Below are 17,354 nucleotides of genomic sequence, written 5' to 3'. Positions count from 1 at the left end.
TGTGTTACATTCCTAAAGGTGATTTTATTTGACATATTTAGTATTTATTTCTGCGCAGATTTTAGTTTAATTCTGTTGGTGTCACTCTGGTATGAGACCGTTTAATGTGTATTATTTATATATATATATATACATATATATATATATATATATATATATATATATATATATATATATATATATATATATATATATATATATATATATATATGTATATGAATTTATTATGGTCTACTGAAAATGTGACCAAATCTGCTGGATCAAAACTATACATACAGCAATGTTAATATTTGGTTACATGTCCCTTGGCAAGTTTCACTGCAATAAGGCGCTTTCGGTAGCCATCCACAAGCTTCTGGCAAGCTTCTGGTTGAATTTTTGACCACTCCTCTTGACAAAATTGGTGCAGTTCAGCTAAATGTGTTGGTTTTATGACATGGACTTGTTTCTTCAGCATTGTCCACACATTTAGGTCAGGACTTTGGGGAGGCCATTCTAAAACCTTCATTCTAACCTGATTTAGCCATTCCTTTACCACTTTTGACGTGTGTTTGGGGTCATTGTCCTGTTGGAACACCCAACTGCGCCCAAGACCTAACCTCCGGGCTGATGATTTTAGGCTGAAGAATTTGGAGGTAATCCTCCTTTTTCATTGTCTCATTTATTCTCTGTAAAGCACCAGTTCCATTGACAGCAAAACAGGCCCAGAGCATAATACTACCACTACCATGCTTGACAGTGGACATGGTGTTCTGGGATTAAAGGCCTTACCTTTTCTCCTCCAAACATATTGCTGGGTACTGTGGACAAACAGCTAAATTTTTGTTTCATCTGACATCACATGGACACAGATAAGACCTTCTGGAGGAAAGTTCTGTGGTCAGATGAAACAAAAATTAAGTTGTTTGGCCACAACACCCAGCAATATGTTTGGAGGAGAAAAGGTGAGGCCTTTAACCGCAGAAACACCATTCCTACCGTCAAGCATGGTGGTGGTAGTATTATGCTCTGGGCCTGTTTTGCTGCCAATGGAACTGGTGCTTTAAATGGGACAATAAAAAAGGAGGATTACCTCCAAATTCTTCAGGACAACCTAAAATCATCAGCCCAGAGTTTGGGTCTTGGGCGCAGTTGGGTGTTCCAACAGGACAATGACCCCAAACACACGTCAAAAGTGGTAAAGGAATGGCTAAATCAGATTAGAATGAAGGTTTTAGAATGGCCTTCCCAAAGTCCTGACTTAAACGTGTGGACAATGCTGAAGAAACACGTCCATGTCAGAAAACCAACAAATTTAGCTGAACTGCACCAATTTTGTCAAGAGGAGTGGTCAAAAATTCAACCAGAAGCTTGTGAATGGCTATCAAAAGCGCCGTATTGCAGTGAAACTTGCCAAGGGACATGTAACCAAATATTAACATTGCTGTATGTATACTTTTTTTTTGTGACCAACAAGTATGTGCTTCAATCATTCTATCACAAAAAATACAAGAGTTGTAGAAATTATTGGAAACTGTATATATATATATATATATATATATATATATATATATATATATATATATATATATATAAAAACAGTGTTATACTCTGACTTGCTTGGTGCAAGAAGAGCGACGTGCACGAGCAGGCGTGTACGAGCATAGGCGCTGTGGCTTTAACACGCACACCAGGGTAAAGCTAACCTAGCTGGTTAGAGAGTTAGTTAGTTGTTTAGTCTGCATGTTGTGTTTAGTAATCACTACTGGTTAGCCGCCATTGCTGTGCGCCTCCTCGATCAACAGAAGCGGCATATGTGCTGACTGTACCCCCCAACCGACCTTGAATGTGTCCCCGGATTAAGGCTCTGCTCCAATTGGCCGCCCTCGCCGGGCTGCGTCACCGTCCTGGGACGTGATTGGCGGAGGGCGTTTTTAGCAGCCGCATATCCAGCCCCCTTTGCGTTAGGTAGGACCTCTTCTGTCCGCGGTGGTCTAAGCCGCTGTCCCGGCCTGCATGGTCCCCTCCCGAGTCCTATTTTGATTCATGTCCCCTGTGTAGCTTCGACCGCTCAGCGCCTCTACCGCGTCCCCCCCTTTACCTCTCTTGCTTCATTTCGTCCCCCCCCCCTTCCCCGGCATTGACCGCCAACATGGCTGCGGTGGTGAGCGCCTCGTCCGGGCCGGTGGCGCGGCTGGAGGGCCGCGAGTTCGAGTACCTGATGAAAAAGCGCTCGGTGACCATCGGGAGGAACTCCTCACAGGGCTCCGTGGACGTCAGCATGGGCCACTCCAGCTTCATCTCGCGGCGGCACCTGGAGATCTTCACCGCCAGCGACGACGGCACCGGCGGCGGGGATTTCTACCTGCGGTGCCTGGGCAAGAACGGGGTGTTCGTGGACGGGGTGTTCCTCCGCCGGGGCGCCGCTCCTCTGCAGCTGCCGCCAATGTGAGTTCTCCATGCGGGGACTAGCTTGTTAGCCGGTGGCTAAATAAACATTATTATTGTTATTAACGCTGCGGTGTTTGCTAACATGGCGGGCCAGAGGAGCACATGTTTTAGCTAGCTAGCTTAAACTGCATCCTTCCTCCTCAGTCATCGTCTTTGTTGACATTCTTGTTAGCAACAGTAGCCATTAGCCTTCACTCGCAGCGTGTTAGCCGCGTTAGCCGGCCTAGCTCACACTAACGTCAACACTCATGTCAATACTCCATAATATTATTAATGGTGCTTATTGGGCAACATTAGCGCGTGTTTTCGTCGTTGCTAGCCAGCGTTAGCTCGGCCGTGTTTGTGAATGGAGCTGCTGAACGTAAACAAACCCGAGCGTCTCCGCCCTACGGGTGTCGTGCCAAAAAGTCAAAAATGGATTGACCCTTTAGCCAAGTTTGTTTTTTTAGGTACAATAATGCAGAGTTAGCTTAAAACAATTTGATTTGATAAATTGTTATTTCAAATATGCAAAAAAGCATGAGCAAGCCTGATCCAATACAGTGCTATAGCCTTAACAGCCATTATAACAAAATGAAAATAATGGAGAATAAAAAACGAGAAAAAAATAAACAAAATGAGCAATGGACTTTATTTTTTTATTTTTTTTTTACATATTTGAAAAGGAGTGAGAAGAAGTTTACACTTATTTAATCCCACCCCTTTTCTTTAAATCATAAATTACTCTGAGCTAGAACTACCTGTTCACTCTATGTACAAACTTAATGAACTTGTGTATATACATAATTTATAAATATATACATACCTATGCACACTCCACACATACATAGCTACACCATTATCACTAGTGATCATGGAAATTCGGGGCGATGTGGCGTAGTGGGTAGAGCGGCCGTGTCAGAAACCAGAGGGTTGCAGGTTCGCTCCCCGCCTCTTGACATCCAAATCGCTGCCGTTGTGTCCTTGGGCAGGACACTTCACCCTTGCCCCCGGTGCCGCTCACACTGGTGAAGGAATGATGAATGAATCGGAGGGGCCGTAAGCGCAAACTGGCAGCCTACTCCAAGGCAGCTGTGGCTACAAATGTAGCTTACCACCACCAGGTGTGAATGAATGATGGGTTCCCACTTCTCTGTAAGTGCTTTGAGTATCTAATAATAGAAAAGCACAATATAAAATCTAATCCATTATTATTATTATTATTAAATGGCATCATGCCACAGCAGCAGCAACCCCTCCTTAATGGGCAACCCCACACTCTTCTGTAACACAAACAACCCAATGTCAAAGCCCTTCTTCATCTGTGTACCTCTGACAATAATATCACAGTGCATTAATTACTGTCAAACTGTTGGAAAATATACTTCATTGTATTTTTCATTTTTTTCAGGCAATGACATCAAAAAAAAAGTACAAGGTAGACTAGTGTTTTATCAACCTTTTTTAAGCCAAGGCACGTTTTTTTGCGTTGAAGAAATCTAGAGGCACACCACCAACAGAAATCATTAAAAAACTAAACTCAAGTTGACAGTAAAAAGTTGTTGTCGCAATTGTTGGACCGCGACCCCAAAGGGGACAAGTGGTAGAAAATGGATGGATGGACGGACTTTAAACCATCACCAAGCATGCATCAATATAGCTCTTGTCTCAAAGTAGGTGTACCGTCACGACCTGTCACATCACGCCGTGACTTATTTTGAGTGTATTGCTGTTTTCTTGTGTGTAGTGTTTTAGTTCTAGTTATTTTGGTGGCTTTTTCTGGGGTTTTTTGGTATTTTCCTGTAGCAGTTTCATGTCTTCCTTTAAGCGATATTTCCCGTATCTACTTTATTTTAAGCAATCAAGACTATTTCAGTTGTTTTTATCCTTCTTCGTGGGGACATTGTCGATTGTCATGTTCGGATGTACATTGTGGGCGCCATCTTTGCTCCACAGTAAGTCTTTGCTGTCGCCCAGCATTTTGTTTTTGTTTACTTTGTAGCCAGTTCAGTTTTAGTTTCATTCTGCATAGCCTTCCCTAAGCTTCAATGCCTTTTCTTAGGGGCACTCACCTTTTGTTTATTTTTGGTTTAAGCATTAGATACCCTTTTACCTGCTCCCGCTGTTTCCAACATCTACAAGGCAATTAGCTACCTGCTGCCACCTACTGATATGGAAGAGTATTACACGGTTACTCTGCCGAGCTCAAGACAGCACCGACACGCAACAACAACACATAATTTGCAGACTATAATTACTGGTTTGCAAAAAATATTTTTTACCCCAATTAATTAGATAATCTCCCACGGCACACCAGACTGTGGCACAGTGGTTGAAAAACACTGCAGTAGACAACACGTAATAATAATATAAATTAATATAATGCAAAAGGTGATGTACAGCAGGGGTCTCAACCTTTTTTGCACTAGGGACCGGTTTAATGTAGGCATTATTTTCACGGACCAGCCTTCCGCGAGTGGCATATAGATGTAGCAAATAAGTGCATGAAAAATGAATACATGGATAACTCACCGTAACATTCAATTAGTGGGAGCCCCTGGCCTTTTCCCTTTGCAAAAAAGCTCTCCATAGACTTTTGTTTTTTGCTAGTAGTAGGCTTTGTTTTGGCTTTAGTATCTGATGGGTTATAGGTGATACATCACATTCCAGGACAAGAGCATGGATATATAAGAAAGCTAGAAATACTTGACATTAGTTCCAATATATTTCTGTGGATTACTATTTCCATTCTAAAAGTTATTTATTCATATTTTGTGCAATATTACATGCGTATATACACTGTTAGCTTTTTTTGGTCCAATTTTCCATGCGTAAATACATCCGTTATTGCTAACTACTTATATAATAGGACGATGTACAATAATACCAGCACTTTAATTTATTAGGCCAGGGGTCGGCAACCTTTACCAGTCAAAGAGCCATTTCGACCAGTTTCACAAATTACAGATAACAATGGGAGCCGCAATTTTTTTTTGAAATATTAAATGAAATAACACTGCATACAAAGTTTTTTTTGCTTTGTGCTATGTATAAACCAGGGGTCTCAGACACGCTGCCCACACTTTTAAATGGAATGTGAAAGCTGGTGCGGCACGCAGGATTCAAATGAATGGCGCTTGTCAGCGTCATGCGTGCCGTGATGGTACAGCATATAGCACCCACTACAGTCAGCGTGCCTGATCAGCCACACGTTGTATGGGGCTTCCGCTTGATCACTGAGGTGACAGCAAGGCATACTTGGTCAACAACCACACAGGTTACACTGACGGTGGCAGTATAAAAAAAACTTTAACACTCTTACTAATAATGCGCCACACTGTGAACCCACACCAAACAAGAATGACAAACACATTTCGGGAGAACATCTGCACCGTAACACAACAGGACAAATGCCCAGAATCCCATGCAGCCCTAACTCTTCCGGGATACATTATACACCCCGGTACCAAACCCCGCCCACCTCAACCGATGCACAAAGGGGGGGGGGGTTGATGTGTGAGGGAGCAGGGTTGGGGTGGGGGCGGGGTTTGGTTGTAGCAGGGGTGTATAATGTAGCCCGGAAGAGTCAGGGCTGCATGGGATTCTGGGTGTTTGTTCTGTTGTGTTTATGTTGTGTTAAGGTGCAGATGTTCTCCCGAAATGTGTTTGTCATTCTTGTTTGGTTTTGGTTCAAAGTGTGGCGCATTATTAGTAAGAGTGTTAAAGTTGTTTTATATGGTCACCGTCAGTGTAACCTGTGTCGCTGTTGACCAAGTATGCCTTGCTGTAACGTGCGTGTGTAAGCAGAAGATGTGTGCTGTATAACAAGTGGTTGGGCTGGCACGCTGTTAATACAGATTGTAGTCTGTAGAGTGCGCCAAATGTTGTACCATCATGGCACGCCCTTATTATAGCTGTAAGGGTGAAAGTCGGTGAATATTAATCCCGGGAGTTTTCTGCGAGAGGCACTGAAATCCGGAAGTCTCACGGGAAAATTGGGGGGTTCAGCAAGTAAACTGCTGAGCCGCATCAGAGTGATCAAAGAGCCGCATGCGGCTCTGGAGCCGCGGGTTGCCGACCCCTGGCCTAAGCCATCAAGGCAAAAGGGAATATGTCAACACAAGCATGAAACACACTCAATCACTGTAAACACAATTTTAAATCACATTGAACACCTAGCAATAACCTCTTAAAATGAAGGTACAAAAGTAAGGAATATGTACGAAATGCTTGATACAGTGTAACAAAATTAGTGCAAAATGTAAACAGAACTATTTTCTACAGGTTTAGTGCCAGGAAGTTACAGCTGTGCTCTAAAGGGTGAGCGCGGCTAAGGTGGTGGTGCCTTGCATTATTTATTCACCACATTAGTAAAAAAAACTGCCAGACTAAGGGATCCCAGGTGTCCGCTGTTTAGCGGAATTCTGGGGGGGGGAAATTGTAGCTTCTAGCCAACTTTTTTTTTTTAATGTAACCTTCCTCTGATTATTATCGCCTCAGCTATTAAGGCACATGGAATATGTCCGCACTGTAAACAACATTTTTAAATCACACTGAACACCTAACAACAACCTCTTAAAATTAAGGTACAAAAGTAAGGAATATGTACGAAAGGCTTGATACAGTGTAGCAAAATGTAAACAGAAACCTGAGAAGAACTATTTTCTACAGGTTTAGTGCCAGAAAGTTACAGCTGTGCTCTAAAGGGTGAGCGCGGCTAAGGTGGTGATGCCTTGCATTATTTATTCACCACATTAGTCCAAAAATACTGCCATACTAAGGAATCCCAAGTGAATTCCGAATTTCTTTTAATCCAGAGTGGATTTTTTTTTTTTTTTTAGATTTTCGTATAAAACCGCTCATACACAACACACTAATGAAGTCTGGTTGCTTTCGTATGTGTTGGTTGGTATCGGTTGCTTCCATTGATATTCGAGAACGCTCTGGAGTAAAATCCCGTGAGACTCTGCGCTATTAAATGGGAAAACCAATAATGGTAGTGGTCCTAAATAAACATCATCATATTTTTAAGTACTTGTGTGTTTAACATTTTAATCCCCTCAATTCCCCCCAAAAACGGATTAACTCGCTGGAATATAAAGACAATATAACATACATCTATAAACGTGGATGCATATGCAAAAGTGCAATTTATTTATCTGTACAGTAATCTATTTATTTTAATCTGCGTCTTATTGCTCTTTTATCCTGCACTACAACAAGCTAATGCAACTAAATTTCGTTCTTATCTGTATTGTAAAGTTCAAATTTAAATGACGATAAAAGGAAGTCTAAGTCTTAATATAGATAGTGTGGAATTGATGAATATCATGCAGTGATTTTGTTTTGAAATAACACATATGTGTTCCGTGTACCGTAATTGATTGCTCACAATTTTTCCCACATGTCACGGAAGAAAGATATAAGAGAGATAGCGGAACGGTGTCTGGGTTGGATGCGAGGATAAAGAATTCTTGGAATTGGTCGTGGTGAGAAAAAGAAGTGGACGGGTGCCCGCTTTCGGAATTCATTTTCAAGCACAAAGATGCGGGGAAAGCAGTTTGCAGTCTTTGCGGTGGGAAAGTGATCGAAGATGGTGGCAAAGGTTGGATGTCATTGAAACAGCATGGCGAGGGCAGCAAACATGCAGAGAAGGAAAGATTGAGAAAACAAAACTACAAACTGCCTGGTGAGTCATTTTCATAAATTGTGCATATTGCTGGTAAAAGTAGACACTGTCTCTCATGATTTTTATCATGATTTACAATACAAAATCACTAACTTGTAGTAGATCTATTGCTGCATGGCCAACGTTGCCTAAAGCACTAAACTATTATCAGGAATTTATTAAGATTACATGTAATAAAAAGCTTCATATTATAATCAAATTACCATGAATGCAATTATGACTTTACTAAGTGATTCCCTAGTTCAACAAATTGTGCTTTTACAATTACAATACATAATTATGCCATTATTCTTAAATTTATTTGGAGCTTCATATTTATATTTTCATACATAAAAATGCTAGCTCAAGGGCTATTTACTTTAAATGAAGTGCCGCCTGTACCCCCAAAAGGGCACCATTCACCCTCGATTGATATTTTTCCATTTCTCTACTTTAATTTTACCTAACTGGGCTTCCTGTGACTTGTTCTGTTTTATCCACAATTTCTCTATTTTTACTTTCTCTTGTCACCCCATGCAAAGAATCAACCGCCAGACAACGAGATGGCGCACTTACTACTATTACCTGATTGGCTGTTAGCGTGTCATGCCAGTTGATCAGTGATCACTTCCTGCGTTGCTCGGTTACCAGAGAGCGATTGCTTTCGTTCATGCAACCAACCTTGCTTTGCAACTTCCGCTTTCTTACTTGAAAAAATATCAAAACGTTTTATCGAATGCATTTTTTATTGGTGTCAATTACGTTTCAATCACGATATATATTGATATCCTTTTATCGCTCCGCCCTATGTCTAAAACAACCCTTAAATTGCAGTACCGGTATGTTTGTCATTAAGTATTATCCTATTACTGACACATACTCCGCTTTAAAAAGACTATCAGTTTGGAGAGTTACATAATGCATATTACAGCACTTTCAGTACTGTTCAGTTGTTGACATTAGTCTAAATTAGGGCTGCAACAACTAATCGATTAAATCGATTAAAATCGATTATAAAAATAGCTGCCGATTAATTTAGTCATCGATTTGTTGGATCTATGCTATGCGCAGAGGCTCTTTAAAAAAAAAAAAAAAAATTATTTTGGAATTTATTTGTATTTTTTTTAATAAACCTTTATTTATAAACTGCAACATTTACAAACAGCTGAGAAACAATAATCTAAATAAGTATGGTGTCGGTATGTTTTTTCCCCCCAATAAAATACTGGATAGGATAGAAATGTAGTATGTCTCTTTTATCCGATTATTAATCGATTTAATCGACAGATTAATCGATTATCAAATTAATCGTTAGTTGCAGCCCTAGTCTAAATATAATGTCCCCCATGAGCACTACATCACATGTTTACTTTTATTATCACTCATCATAATCTTTTTGTGTTTGAAAAGGGTCCTGTTGTGATTTGTTGTGCACATGCAAAGCACTTCCTTGTGGTCTACATAACATGTAATGATGGTTCTTTTATCACAAAATTGCATAGATCATGTTTTAACAGACCATCTTCAAGCCGCTTTCTGACCGTCTCTTCAGAATGCGCTGTTTTTTGTGGGCGGGTCCTATTTACGCGGCTTCGACTTCGACTGCGTCTTCTCCCCGTCAGCAATGTTGTAGTTTTTTAGCGCTTCAATTGGAGTCTACTGACAAATACCTACGGTAGTTGGAATTACAACTGAAACCGATTTCCTTCCTGGAAAGTTGGAGCATTCTCACCAACCCCGAGTTGGACTCAAAGATGGCTGCTCTGGATGTAAACAATAATATTTGCGTCTATACTGGTTAGTTTTTGTAGCTCTAAATCAGCCATATGCAATGTATTGTTTGATGTTTATGTATGGTAACTAGAGGTGGGGGAAGTACCGTAATAGATTTTTAGATGCATCGCAATTCGGACATGGACGATTATAAAATCAATGAGTAAACATCAATAGTCGATAATCCATTTATTTATTGTAAATAAAGTAATGCAGACAGTTGTACATTTTGGCTGACTGCAGCGAGCCACCTCACAGAGTGATCAGAACAGCTCCTTTTTATAGGGTACTTATGTTCCAGTTTTGCACACATTTCCAATAATTTAATAAATGTAATGAGAATTAATTTAGCTGTTTCTTATTACAAATGCACTGTTTTTTGAAGTTGCAAGTGATAAAGGGTTATTTAGTGAAATGAAAAGAAATGTGAAAATGCATCAATATAAATAAATTACAGATGCATCAATAATCAAATGTTAATCGTATCGTAGCTCTTGAATTGTAATCGAATTGTGAGGTGCCAAAAGATTCCCACCTCTAATGGTAACATTACTGTAGTGTAAATTACATGTATTTCATTGCTAGCAATAGCGTCTGTTTCCTCTTCATCCACTGTGGGGGTTTTTGGCTCATACATTTTTATTCAATGCAATTGTCAGCATAATTTAATGTAAAAAAAAAAATAGTTTCACAAAATTCCAAAGCAAATAATTCAGTGTCCAAAAAGGGTTTTATAATGAAGACACAAATTATCTTTCATATATGGGCTACTAAGAGCTAGCAACTACACAACAGCTAAGCACACAAGCAAGACATGCGTGATAACAATTGACGAATATTGCAGTGTAAAAATACCACATTTGTCAATATAAACAGTATCAAATAATTGTAGTTGCATATTACTTACACATGCAAAGTCTCCAGGCAGACTCCAGTAACAAACGTGTCCGCAACATTCAACTTACTGCATCATAATCTTAACTAATGGTAAAATACAGTAATATAACATTGTGTGTAAAAATTCAGTGGAGCAAAATTCAGTGCATAAACACTCTTTGCTTCAAAACTCACCTCATTGGCTGGTTCTGAAACAGTATTGATTGCTTCAGTCTTAACTTACCAGAAGTGAGTCTTGAGTTTAACGAACAGTACAGCACTGAACCCTTCAGCACTGAACTTTTTTTTTTGTTTATTGAAATCTTTTGACACACTGTTAACAGAAATACAATACAAATCAAATGTTATTTTTTTCATTGGAAGGTTGCAGAAAGAGTGAGTAGTTTCCCATAGGTTGTTTATATTCAGACCAGGCAAGCTCAAAAATAGCTTTCATGGAAGTGGCCGTCTTGATTTCTGATTACTGGTACGCTCGCAACTCTGCTGTGACCTCATTCCAAACTCCCACTTCCAACATCCGAGGTAAACGGAACGCACCATAAGTGGAGGATTCATGTGCATGTATGAGCCAATCTGCCCCACAACAAGAGGATAGAGAAAAAGAAGGAACTTATTGATTGCAATGGTTGGACTCGCGCAAAGCTCTTCGGTTAAAACTGTACCATATATGCAGATGTCAGCTGACGTAACGAGCGACAAATACGTCACTAGCTAACCAAATTCCAAACAGGTCGTTTGGAAGAATTACAGTATAGCAGAAGACAAGACTGTTCAAGTCGCTAGTAGCGACTTGTTGGCGACACGTTTTGTAGATTACTGTCGTTTGGTCCATGTCTGACTTTTTTAAACCAAACAAAGAACTTCCTCTTTCTTCCATTTGGCACCAATTCCTCTTCATGTTTTGTTGCTTTAGCTTCCATTGTGCTTTCCATCTCTGCTACATTGCTGGTATCAATACTCCTGCTGTCATCGTAAATTTTAAACAAAGGAGAGTGACATCGTACGATAGACATTTTTATGTCGTACTACGGTATTTAGAGTTCTTTTGCACAGCACTACTGCACGCAGTGTTGGGACTAACGCGTTACAAAGTAACGCGTTACTGTAACGCCGTTAGTTTCGCCGGTAACTAGTAATCTAACGCGTTATTTTTTTATATTCAATAACTCAGTTACCGTTACTACATGATGCGTTACTGCGTTATTTTACGTTACTTTTTATGTAGTATCGGCTAGAAACTGAGGATCTGAGTGTGTTTTATTCCAGCGAAGCAGAGACGTGCTTCTGATTCTTCCTCTGCGCTCTCTGTGTGTGTGTGTGTCTGAGTGTGGGAAGGGGAGGGGAGAGGAGGGGGGTGCGCAATACAACCGTTGGCCAACAAAAAAGTAACCACAGAACACTATACGCCTATACGGTATAGTGTTCTGTGGTTACTTTTTGGTTGGCCAAGCGGACGTGACGACAGGCTGTCCCCACTCAGATCTGCACAGACCGGGAGGGGGCGTGCCTTAAGTCCGGCTGGAAATCGGCAGAAATTTGGAGAATGGTTGTCCCAGGGAGAGGCAGTGAAATTCGGGAGGGTTGGCAAGTATGAGATATTCTCACTTCTTTTCTTTTGTCGAGCACAAAGAAAAGAACATTTTAATTAAATGTAAGTTGTGTCTTGGATCAAAGATCCCGTCTACTGCCCAAAACAACAATTCAAATCTGCCTGGTTAGGCTCTGTGTATGTCACGTGTGCCTTCCTTAGGTGAAGCCAGCTTTACAGCTATGTTGTTGATTGATTGATTGATTGATTGAAACTTTTATTAGTAGATTGCACAGTACAGTACATATTCCGTACAATTGACCACTAAATGGTAACACCCAAATAAGTTTTTTAACTTGTTTAAGTCGGGGTCCAGATACAGATATATACTATCAAATATATACTAACATCATAATACAGTCATCACACAAGATAATCATCAGGGTATATACATTGAATTATTTACATTATTTACAATCCGGGGTGTGGGATATGGAGGGGGGGGGGGGTAGGTTTGGTTGGTATCAACACTTCAGTCATCAACAATTGCATCATCAGAGAAATGGACATTGAAACAGTGTAGGACTGACTTGGTAGGATATGTACAGCAAGTAGTGGACACAGAGAGAGAGATCAGAAAGTATAAGAAAAAGTGTCTACATTTGATTATTTACAATCCGAAGAGGTATTATGTGGAAGGGAGGGTGTTAGTTTAGGGTTGTAGTTGCCTGGAGATGTTCTTTTAGTGCGGTTTTGAAGGAGGATAGAGATGCCCTTTCTTTTACACCTGTTGGGAGTGCATTCCATATTGAAGTGGCATAGAAAGAGAATGAGTTAAGACCTTTATTAGTTCGGAATCTGGGTTTAACGTGGTTAGTGTTAGTGTTAGTGTTATTATGCTGTTTGTTACTTATGTATGTTATGTTGCAGCTATTTAAAATAGTTTTGTCAATTTGTTCTGGCCTGAAATAAATTGGCCCTTTGAAACATATCTTTGTCTTTGTGTGTTGTATGTAGAGCACATTGCTTAGCAGAGTTCAGTGATGCAAATGTATGTCAAGTTGATCAACAGATTGTATTATTCTCCAGTGCAATAACAGTACTAAAATGAAGGCTAAAAGGGCATTAATGGGAGCTTTAAAAAAAAAAAGTAGAAGAAGTAACTAGTTACTTTTCACAGTAACGCATTACTTTTTGATGTAAGTAACTGAGTTAGTAACTGAGTTACTTTTGAAATAAAGTAACTAGTAACTAACTAGTTACTGTTTTTCAGTAACTAACCCAACACTGACTGCACGTAATAAAGACAAGTAAAAAGAAACCATAAATAATTTTGCTTTCGTTACTCCTGCGAGCTGGTGAAAAATAGCCACCGAGCGCTGCAGGACAACCGTGCAGCGAGTCCTTGAGTTTGCAGCTCATTAAGTAACATGTATTTTTTTAAAGACAATATCATTAAAAAAAATTGCACATTAGTGTGAATTGACACTGCAACTTTTTTGTGTCCAGCCCAACTTTTGATGAACAATGACTAATTTAGAACAGAAGTAACCCTAAAATAATGACATGATTCATATGTGATTTGATGGAAGGATGAGCACAAGTCAGCCAAACTACCTACTAGGTAATGTGGAAATGTTCAATTCCAACAAAGAAATTCACAAACGCTCCAACATAAGTAAAGTAAAGGCTCCATTTTTCCAAAAATACGCTAGCTTAATGCTAATACACATTGTCCTTGCTTTTGACATGCTACTGATTAGCAATAGCGATTTTACATGGCAGTTTCATCACCTCCAAAAATTTTAATCAAAACTACAGCTCAGATTCACGCTGAACCTACAAGATGTGCTCTCTTAGAACAGAGTGGTTGATATTAGAACAGAGTGGTTGATATATACTCTGAGGAATACAAGACAGTGGTATTTTTACGGTGAGTTCAAGGACTGCTGAACAGGGTAGGACACCACAGCACGCGCCAGAAATAATGGACAATATATCTTATTTGTTACACACTTTTCAATCAAATAAATACTAATAGTGCTACAGTATAAATAAATGTTTGAAACCATAAAAGCTTAGCCATTAAAATTACAATACTAAGACTAAAACACTATCGGTGAAGCATAAACACAACATGCAAAATAGTATTTTTTTTAACAGTGTGTTTATTCATTTTATTTATTTAAAAAAACAACTTCTTATAAATAATTCATTTTGTGTATAAGTACTTTTGAGGACTTTCAACTAGGGATGTCCGATAATATCGGACTGCCGATATTGTCGGCCGATAAATGCTTTAAAATGTAGTATCGGAAATTATCGGTTTCAAAATTATCGGCAACGGTTTCAAAAAATAAAATGTATGACTTTTTAAAACCCTGCTGTGTACACGGATGTAGGGAGAAGTACAGAGCGCCAATAAACCTTAAAGGCACTGCCTTTGCGTGCCGGCCCAGTCACATAATATCTACGGCTTTTCACACACACAAGTGAATGCAAGGCATACTTGGTCAACAGCCATACAGGTCACACTGAGGGTGGCCGTATAAACAACTTTAACACTGTTACAAATATGCGCCACACTGCACACAAACAAGAATGACAAACACATTTCGGGAGAACATCCGCACCGTAACACAACATAAACACAACAGAACAAATACCCAGAACCCCTTGCAGCACTAACTCTTCCGGGACGCTACAATATACACCCATGCTACCCAAGAGTTGGACAATATTGCAATATCGGATATTGGCAAAAAAGCCATTATCGGACATCTCTACTTTCAACAAAACTGCGATTATGATTTTGGTCGCAATAACCGTGATATGAAATGGTAATATTGTTCTATACTTTATGTCAGCAAAGAGTTGCACTTTACCCATGTTTCTTCCTGCTCTCAAAACTACTTGATCATAGCATTTTGATACTTGAGTCTCCATGTTTTTTTAGCACTGCATCGTTTGTGTGTTTGCTGCGAGGTCACGTGTATCGCCGTGTTTACGTCCTCCACGTTTAGTAGAAAAGCTGTGAGGTCTGTCGTGGTTACGGCCCAGGGGACACTTGGTATTCCTGGGATTCCTCTCGGCTGATGTAAACACAAGAGGCTCCCCTCCCCCTCCCTCACACGCTGTCCATTCCGTCTCGCTGCCCTCTTTTGTTGACATTCCTTCTTTTCGTGAGGCAGGCGGGGGTTTAAAATCGAGTGAAAGTCTTCCTCAGTTAGTCAGTTTGTTTGCTGGCGTTCTTTTTGTCGTTGTACACAAACATGTCCTGTGTCAAACTACCTGTGGGTGGTTTCAGTGAGAGGAAGGGAATGGACTAGTGGTAATATTATTGTTGTTGTTGTTGGCTCACACACTCGCTTTAGTGATTTATTTTAGCCATTGACATTTTTTGCTGATGTTAGTACAGGCTAAATACAAAACAAGTCCAAATGATGGAAGTTGGGCTTTTTCACTATTCTCTCCTGTTATCCTTCCACCATGTTTACTTCTCACAGTAACGACCCGCTTTGAATAATTGAGTGATTGAGACTTTTATTAGTAGATTGCACAGTACAGTACATATTCCATACAATTGACCACTAAATGGTAACACCCGAATAAGTTTTTCAACTTGTTAAAGTCGGGGTCCACGTTAATTAATCATGGTAATGTGTTGTAGGTTGTTAAGGGGTGTGAATCTTTGGGCACTTAACAATTCGATTTCGATTAAGATTCCATTCAACAGGATTCGCGATTCAAACCAATTCTCGCAATGTATTACTTGGTATATTTATTATAATGAAACTTTTTCAAAACAATTTGCAGTTAAAACAGCTCCTTCTGGTTACAAGGCGGTGGCCTAAAAAGGCAGGGGCGCCGCTAGGGATTTTGGGCCCCATGAAAAGAATCTTTACAGGGCCCCCAACACAGTGTCATTATTTTTTCTGTATTATAATTTCATCATCATTAGGGGCCTCTCTGGGCCCCCCTCCATCATGGGCCCCTAGAATCCGTCTCCTTTACCCCCCCCTTTTCGGCGCCCCTGTAAAAAGGTATTTAAAATATATATATATTCTTATGAAAAAAATAGTGTTTACCGGGTAGTTAAAAAAAAATGTATGTACATTTTGGGAAATTATGAATCAATTTAGAATCAGGATGAATAAGATTGGCGATTCAAATGTGAAACATTATTTTTTGTGCACCCCTAATGTTGATATTGGAGAATGAGGATGTGTTGTGTTGCTGGTGGGGTATTGGTATTCTCCTTCAAAAATTCTGATTGCGGTTCGGTTTGCAATTTTTATATTTTATCCATAATAATGCAGAAAGCTGCAAAAATAACATGTGAATGCAGACTATTTGGCTTTATACAGACATACTCAGAGCCTTTGTCTACATCATGCTCTTAAACTGAAGAAATAATCGATAAAAACTATAGTTTTTATAATGTAATATAATCATAATATATAATAATAATCTAAGTAAACATTTAAAATTATATCCACTTATTTTTCAGTACTTTAGAATTGTTTACCATTGTATTGTAATTGAAAGATAACTACTATCTAGTTGTAGAAAATGGAAAAACTTACCTAAAAAAATATTAATCTTAAAGTGCATTTTTTTTCCAGTTGAAAAAACAAAGTTGGATGTTGTCTTTTTGTTTGTTACCATCACGTGATCACGGCATTCTTGCTCGTTCGTCCGTGTTGATGGGCTCATATTGCCCATCCGATTTGAAGCTCCTTTTTGTTACTTTGCGAAACTTCTCACAAGCGAGTAGAGATGCTCTCTGTCCATGCTTCCTGTGTGTAAAGCTGGTTTTCTCGCTGTACGCCCAACTGAGACAAAAACTGAATGACTGAAACGAGTTCTCACTGCGTGCAGTTAATTGTACTGTCAAATAAGCGCGCTCAGGTGCTGAGAGCAATGCACAGACTTTCCCTGTTTGAAGCAAGAGATAAAGTGATGCGCTGCTCAACAATTTTAATTGGCGGAGAAAAAAATAAAACTTCAGGCTCTTGCGGTTACGTTATTGCAGTAATTAAAACCTCGGTGTTGATTCAATGTCGATTAATCGACCTA

At 39.6% G+C, this 17,354-nt stretch overlaps 1 protein-coding gene across 1 annotated transcript in view; it reads left to right on the top strand.

The window, feature by feature from the left end:
* The first annotated feature begins 1,935 nt into the window (after positions 1-1,935).
* Positions 1,936-17,354, top strand: part of foxk2b (forkhead box K2b) — a 36,169-nt gene continuing 20,750 nt past the window's right edge. The window contains exon 1 of the mRNA XM_061981467.2: positions 1,936-2,427. Coding sequence (XP_061837451.1) covers positions 2,132-2,427 — 296 coding nt within the window. The 5' untranslated portion in view covers positions 1,936-2,131. The remainder of the gene's footprint in view (positions 2,428-17,354) is intronic.

The sequence above is a fragment of the Nerophis lumbriciformis genome, linkage group LG24, assembly GCF_033978685.3.
Source record: "Nerophis lumbriciformis linkage group LG24, RoL_Nlum_v2.1, whole genome shotgun sequence".
Lineage (NCBI taxonomy): Eukaryota > Metazoa > Chordata > Actinopteri > Syngnathiformes > Syngnathidae > Nerophis > Nerophis lumbriciformis.
This window is presented reverse-complemented; position numbering and strand designations above follow the sequence as displayed.